General features: G+C 32.6%; 1 protein-coding gene across 1 annotated transcript; it reads right to left on the bottom strand.

The window, feature by feature from the left end:
* Positions 1 to 1392: 1392 nt before the first annotated feature.
* On the bottom strand, positions 1393 to 6284 carry LOC112705901 (CLP protease regulatory subunit CLPX1, mitochondrial). Its single transcript, XM_025756916.3, has 15 exons — positions 5419 to 6284; positions 5264 to 5325; positions 5026 to 5129; positions 4605 to 4684; positions 4450 to 4500; positions 3928 to 4002; positions 3753 to 3830; positions 3544 to 3600; positions 3364 to 3434; positions 3171 to 3270; positions 2966 to 3070; positions 2595 to 2657; positions 2302 to 2424; positions 1861 to 2013; positions 1393 to 1777 (listed from the first exon to the last, which is right to left on the bottom strand). Exons 1-15 carry the CDS (start codon positions 5935 to 5937, stop codon positions 1709 to 1711), a joined length of 1710 nt encoding a protein of 569 aa, XP_025612701.1. The 5' UTR covers positions 5938 to 6284; the 3' UTR covers positions 1393 to 1708.
* Between the last annotated feature and the right edge of the window lie 1854 nt (positions 6285 to 8138).

The following is an 8138-nucleotide window of genomic DNA, read 5'->3' as shown; positions in this document are numbered from 1 at the left end:
TTATGTCTTACTAATAAGAGATGCTGGATCCATAAAATTGGTCATTAATCAGAGAAGAAGAGGTAATGGCATCATCACAAGAGAGGGGTGCTTATAGAGCTAATTGTTTTGCTCAAGCCTCCTAATTCTTCTCATTGGCCGCTTGATGATCATAATCTGAAAACCAACAGCAAGTTATTCATCTAGGCATCGATATTCATGTGCCGTGTATCGTTAACTTTACGTCTAAATAAAGTGATACTGTGCTAAATCATAATTAATAATAGAACAAGTGTCAATAATGATTTTATTTTGTTGATATTTATTAATTGATTTTGGAAAGTAACAAACCGTCCAATTCATGTTAAAAAATATCTTTATCACATAGATGGAAACTCCAACTCAATCCACCATATAAAAACTGACCCAAAGAAAATGAGCCCTCTTCTTTTATTATTGCTTCTTTTAAAACCTATTAGCAATGTCGTATTAAATATTACTTACTAACATCATCACAGACGAAGACATATGTTGTTTTGATTCCATTTTCACTTTTCCACCGCTTCTCTTTTAGGTATGTACTATGTACGCGTGGGTTGGCCTTGCTTAGGTACCATACTTGTTAGTTGATATTGCAATACACCAAATCCTAATACGACTATATTAAGTATACACCAAAATCAATTATCAAAATCAACCACCAGTACAAAATACATATTAGAATATAAATATATATTAAAAATAAATTAAACAACACATATGAGAAAGTATAGGGAGCCAATGGCCTAAGCGTACAATGTGTTTGAACCTTGGTGAACCCCAAAATCAGCTTTTTATAACAGATGTTTATTATCCCTGGTATCCGGATGGTTATTCTGGATAGTATGAGTGATATTCATTTTATTTATAAACTAAAGATTTAGCCCATTGTACACATTGTACGCTTAGGCTATTAGCTCCCTAGCACTACCTTGTTTATATACAAATACATTAATGGCTGATTTTGATGTACCAATAGTATTTTTGGATCCTCATAATAGATAGAAACGAAGAATCATGAAGATATCTCCATCATAGTGATCTAACTAAATCTCTTTCTATTTCTAAAAAATTGGAATATTTTTTTGGATACATCTAGGTAAATATTAAAATCAACTTTCAAACTTTAAACGTATGAATCGTTAGTTCATTAATTATGAGTTGATTTTATTATTTCACTATCAACATTGTATAAAATTTAACATCAAGGTTTAAAAAAGTACAATGAACCCGACGGCTTAAGTATTGTTCAATGAATCATTAAAATAGCCACCAAACTTCACTTATAATTTTTGCCCACTAATTCATTATGCAGCAGATGATGTACCCGTGTGAAGGAATTATGAACTTTTCTAGAGCGCACTCTAAATAAAATTCCCCAAACAAGAAACAACTCACCCCTTGTTTCAGTATTCAATAAATTATGTAAAAGGCATTGGTGGGGCAAAATGCCAAAATCTAAGTGATGCACTTTGCTCCATCAATTCTGCACAAAACTTGTGTACATGAATCAGGTATTGTACACTAAAAAAGTGGTATGGGACAATTAGTTTACCTTGCTGTAATTTGTTGGAATGACCATAGAAGCTAGAAAGTTACTATAAGATATTACATTATGTGACTTGGACCCTTCTATATTATTCAAGAAATGTATCAACTTGCTATGTACAAAGATAAATACAGCAATGGATTACATGCTTGCAACAATGGAAGGAAGTTCCGCCTCTGCTTCGTGCTCTCCGGCCGGTGCCTCTGTGGCCTACATGCAGAATAAGCATGATTAGGGATTTAATTAAAAAGAACCATCGTGGAAACTGTGATGCCATTTCAAATGATGCATACCTCTGAAATATTCTTTTGAGCTAAAAGATAACGCTCCAATGCACCTTTGCCATAAAGGATCTTGGCCCCTTTCCCACGCTCCTCACCACCAACAGCCCCTTCATCAACAACAACAGCCTCTATAATATCATCTCCTGTTCTTGTATCGGGGATCTGCACAAACATTTAACAAACTAAGCAATACAATAATACAGTTCATGAAAAACACATTCCAATTTGCTAAATTCCTAGTGAAGAGCATAGGTTTGTAGACCAATGCACACCCCATCTAAAATTTCTTGGTCAGGAAGTTACTAGTTTACAAAAAGCCATCTATTCTGACTATGCTTTTCTAAATAAAATAGAGATCCATCAAAATACATGAGTGATATTAACAGTCAACACACGCACTCGATGTCATACATTACATACAAATTATTCATTCAAAGAAAACTAGCATACCTCGTACATGGCATCTACCAGCACACTCTCCAATATTGATCGTAAGCCCCGAGCACCGGTGTTTTTAGATATTGCTTTTCTAGCAATTGATCTCAGAGCGCTTTCTGTAAAATGCAGCTTTACCTGAAAACAAAATAATGTTAATTGTTGTCGAAACAAACAATTTCCAGCCAAAAAGCCTATGAAAAAGTTTCAAAATCTACATGAGAAACCGAATCCCTTTTTCCCTTATAACTATCATGACATATTATCTGTTTCCCTAGATAAAGATGAGAAGGTTCATAAAAGCTTACTCCATTCATGTGGAACATCTTCTTGTACTGCTTCCCTAGAGCATTCTTAGGCTCTGTGAGGACCTATAGAACATATTGAAAAATAGCAAAGTTAGAAGCATCGGTGGCACGCAAAATGACTATTGAAGTTGACAAAAAAAAAACACAAAGCATGTCTTAAGAGAAAATTTCTGCCACCACACAAGCCAGGCTGCCAGGGTCAATCACATTCTTTCTCACCATCTGTTGTTCAATTTTGTAGTCATCAACAGACAACAGGTACTTGATTTACTAACTCATTCATTTGAGAACTCAGCTAAATGGGAGAAGCATTCACAATTTCACACAAGGATTCAGTGACCAAGTTGAATGGTTACTCGAATATAGCCTACCTGAATGAGTTGCTTTTCAGTTAAAGCTGACAAACTGACAAGGATAGGAAACCGCCCAACGAATTCAGGTATTAAACCATATGCAATAAGATCACTACTTTCCACCTGCCAAATATAATTATTTTCAGTGATACAAATGTCCAACCTGAAACTAGTAGATTCATAGAAGCTGGTGTACTTAAAAGAGACATAACATGTGACTTACAGTTCCTAATAAAGTTGATGTAACAGCAGCATCTGTTACACCACCTGTTCTCATGTTTGAACGTACAGGTGCCCCGAATCCAATTGAAGAATCGTGACGCCTAAAATGGAATCAAGGGAATTACTAGTTACAAAGTGTTGCACACCCAACATTATTGATATCATTGGTATTCAATTTACAGCATTTGTCCAACCTTTCTGAGATTGTTTTCTCTAAGTCAACAAAGGCTCCTCCACAAATGAAAAGTATGTTCTTTGTGTCAATCTGTTAAGAGAAATAGATAGCACAGCAGTTGTAAATAATAGGCTCATTCACCGTAGGCCGCTGGTCTCTTTAAGTATACACAAGTAAGTCAACTTGTAGTATAGCATACCTGAATACTGTCACCTCTTGGATGCTTTCGAGCTCCCTTCTCAGGAAGATTGACAACCTTGAATGGAAAGAATGCAACAGATCAATATTACAATGAATTGATAAAGATACAGAAACAAAAAGTAATATAACTAGCTTTGACTTTTTACTGTTTCAACATCATGTTAGCAGCAGTATCAAATAGCTAAAAGATTCACGAGAAGAACTAACCGTTCCCTCAAGCATCTTCAATAATGCCTGCTGAACACCTTCACCAGAGACATCTCTGCTGATGTTAAGGCTCTCAGCCTGAAATATGAAGATCAGACTTAGAAGACAGTGGGAAGAAAAGTTTTGGGATTTTGAAGAAAGAAAAGAAGGGGGGGGGATGTAAGAAAAGGGGAACCTTCTTGGTGATCTTGTCAACTTCATCAATGTAAACAATGCCTCGCTGTGCAGCTTCCAGATTATAATCCGCAACCTGGAAATATATGTATGAAATGTTGATTCAGATGCTATGATTGTTGACTTAAGTATTTCATTAAACTGCAGCTAGTCCATGGCTACATAAACTCAGAAGTAAGACTTAAGTATGGGTTATTATGTTATTTCCGTCTGTTTATTTCAATATACATGTAGCCATTTTAAATATTCAAGCCAGTAATAAAGTTTGTTTAGCAGTGGTATGATTTTTTAAGTTATTGTCGTCTATTTATGTCAATATACATGTAGCCATTTTAAATATTCAAGACACTGTAATCTTCCTCCAACACTCTATGCTACAAAAGCTAAACAAAAAAACCTATTTTCTTCCCAAGATTGAATCACACCGTTTAAACCTGGTCTATATTCCTGCAAAAACTAGTTTTGTTTGGGCTTAATGACAAATCTCAAATTGCTACGGTGTATGAAAATGACAGGTGCTTACGGTGAGTAACTTGTATAATATGGACTCCACATCTTCTCCAACATAACCAGCCTGCACAAAGTTGGCACTGGGGCATTTTCAAATTGGACAAGCAGAAATGCATCTGGTATATAACACTCAAATTTCTTGGCGGTAAGAAAATCATATTAACTTGCCTGAGTTAGTGTAGTAGCATCTGCAATAACAAAGGGAACATTTACAAACCGTGCCAAAGTTTTGGCTAGTAATGTCTTCCCTGTCCTTGAAATGGCATCAAAAAATTAACAAGTTAGACTAGAAACATGTCATCAATGAGACATAAAGTTGAAGTGAAAAAGGGAGTCCTATACTTGGCTGCCACTTTCATTTATATTATAAATGATTCCACAGTCAAATTTCTAACCAAGGGATTTGGCCCAAATAAATGCACCAGTGCAACTAAAATGAAACAATAACAACTTGTAATTCCAACAGCTGAAGGATGATAAATTATGCCAAAATACCATGAAAAACAATAACACAAAACTACGAGTTCTATGAAGATACAAACACTAAAACAGAAAGTAAAGGTTAAATAAAATAAAGAAACTGGTTTACCTGATCCTGTTGGCCCCATGAGAAGGATATTGCTTTTCTCAAGTTCAACTCTATCATCATCAGATGCATCAGCTTCACCATTGCCGCTGTAACCTCCTGCAGGCCTAGCATTCCCAATAGTAAGAACAAGAGAAAAAGCAGCAGCATCATCAACCAACAACGAACGAAACAGTTAAAAACAGAAGGCAAACTAACTAGAAACTACTTCACAATGAAGTATTAAGTATAATATACCAACCACTTGGGTGAAGATTCATGAAATATCCTCTTATAGTGGTTATAAACTGCCACAGAAAGCACCTGAAAAAAAAAGCCAAAAAAAAAAAATCAATAACCATTCAATCTCTTTCATCACTCAATCATTCAAAAAACAATTCAAAAGAAGAATTCAACCTTCTTGGCCCTCTCTTGGCCAATCACAAACTTGTCAAGCCCCTTGCAAATCTCCTTTGGCGTTGGAAAACTATTCCCAATAGTGGTTCCATCCCAGCACCCATCCTTTGAATCAAAAGGCCCCGAATCGCCGGAACCGGCCGCACCACCAGCGCCACCTCCGCCGCCACTGCCACCGCCACCACCGGCATCAAAACTGTTATTAGAATTCCTGACTACAATCCCGCCGCCATTCCAGAGCTCGGGAGGGTCCCCATAAGAGTCGAGAACCTCGTATCTGGTTGGAGAAGGGTTTGGGAAATTGCCGCGGAGAGAAAGGGGCTTGAAGGAGGTGAAGTGGTAAGGAGTGTTGGAGAACGGGTGGTCCCACTTGGTGGTGGCCGGAGGGAGGGAGATTGGGGTGGTGCGGCCACCGTGCATGTGGTGGCTGAAGAGGAGGAGCTGCCTAAGGTGGGTTGTGGCTTCCCTGTAAATGTGTGGATTCTTCGATCGAAACGCTGCTGCTGCTGTGGCAGCCATGGAAGAAGGGAAATTAGTTAGGTGTGGTCAAAGGTGGGATTGGAAAGTTAAGATTTTTGGTTATGGCGGTGTGAATCAGTGGTGCTAACTCATATGGGGGTGTAGTCAGATATTTTTTGGTGGAAGAAGACGTTGATTTTTTTTTTCTTATTATTATTTTTAAAAGAGAATAAGAAGAAGAAGAGGAAGAACCGAAGAAGAGAGAATATCTAATATCTTCTAACCAGTGAGTGAGTGGATTAAAGAGAGAGACTTTGCTTCGTTTATAGTACTTTTGTTTACCAAATAAGGAACAAATGCTACTTGCGCAGTTCTACACTCCAGGGTTTTGTTTTGGGTTTTATTCTAGATTCAATTTTTCCGATTCATAAAATTATAAAAAATAAATTATTATTAAATTACTGTAGTTGATAAAAATTATAAAACTAACAATTAAATCTTTATTTTTTATTTTAATATTTTTCTTACTTTAAAAAATCGCCTTCTTTTATTTTGTTTTGTAAATTTTTTATTCTCATCCTTTCTTTTTAAAGTAATACTAAGAAATCAATTGGAACAAAAAAAACTATGTTAGTGTCTCTAAAAATAAAAAATTATATCAAAAATACATGAAAAATTAGCTATCAAATTAATTATTAATTTAAAATATGTATTAAAATATTAAATATATATTTTTATTTTTATTTTATCTTTATTTTTATCTTTATCTTTATTTTTATCTTTTATTTTTATAATATACAAATCTTTTTAGTAATACAAATAGGGAGCTCTTATCTTTATCTTTATTTTTACAGTAATCTTTATAGTAATATAAATAGAGAGTTCTTATGCTGACCTTAGACTTATATATTGAGTTTGCAAATTTATTTGCTTAGTTATCATTATTAGAAATTCTTAGAATTTTATTTATAAATTATAAATTATTATTTACTTAGATCGTTATTTTTTAAATTTTAAATTATTTATTTAGGTTGTTATTTTTTACATTTTAAATTATTTGTTTAGGTTGTTTTTTTTTTAATTTTAAGTTATTTGCATATTACTCTTTTGAATTTTTAAAATTTTATTTATAAAGTATAAATTATTATTTGCTTCGATGGTTACTTTTCAAATTTAAGTTATCTGCTTAGGTGATTGTTTTTTAAATTCAAAGTTGTTTTATTTACGTGGTTATTTTTAAAATTTTAAGTTATTTATTTAACTTGTTATTTTTTTAATTTTAAGTTATTTGAAGATTACTCTTTTAAATTATAAATTATTATTATTTACTTAAGTTGTTATTTTTTAATTTTAAGTTATTTATTCATAAATTAAAATTTTTTAAAAAAATTAATTTAAATTTATTTTAATTCAAATTTATTCCTAAACTAATAAGGTTACGTAATTATTATATGAGTGAATTCGAATTAATTCAAATTTATTCATAAGCTAATAATGATAATTATTAATAATTATTTAATTAAATTTTTATCTAATAATAATAATTTTGTTTACATTATATCATCTTTTAGTTGTTAGGATTTTTATTTTAAATTTAAATCAAAATCAGGTTTTAGAAAATCTTAACTATGAGTCAATTATAAAAGTACGAATTAGAGAGGTATACACACTTTCCTTGCTCAATACAATTAATTACTTCTTTTAAAAAAATTTTATCTTTTAATTATGGTGGTTCGTGTTCACAAAATTGTTAAGATCAAACCTACAAATGATAATTTGTATATACGTATACAAGTGATAAAGTTATGGACACTATCGAATTATGAAAATTTTTTATTACTATACTCAAAGACATCTTACAAACATGATAATGACATGTATCAATATTACCAAAATAGCAAGTAATAATGGTAATAGAACGTAGTTTCTTTTTGAATTTAAGGATACATTATTTTTTTTATTATATAAGATAATTGATATATTATTTCTAAAGATTACAAAGGCAACTACATTTAATTCGAATTTTTTAACTAAAGAATTAGAAACAGTATACGTAGCTGAAAAGAGAAACACTTAAGACAAAGAAAATTATTGTTAAAAAAATTGGTTATAAATCTTCCAAGAATTTTTGAAGAAGTTGAAAATATTATTGAAAACACGACTGTAATAAATAATTTTGTGCAAATTGAATAGCTAGTCATATTCGATGTTGTTGAGAATACAGATAATTTAAAAAGTATCTATATCAACACTTTATTATT

Source organism: Arachis hypogaea, chromosome 8 (assembly GCF_003086295.3).
Source record: "Arachis hypogaea cultivar Tifrunner chromosome 8, arahy.Tifrunner.gnm2.J5K5, whole genome shotgun sequence".
Taxonomy (NCBI): Eukaryota; Viridiplantae; Streptophyta; class Magnoliopsida; order Fabales; family Fabaceae; genus Arachis; species Arachis hypogaea.
Note: the sequence above shows the minus strand (reverse complement) of the source record. Positions and strands in the feature narration are given on the sequence as shown.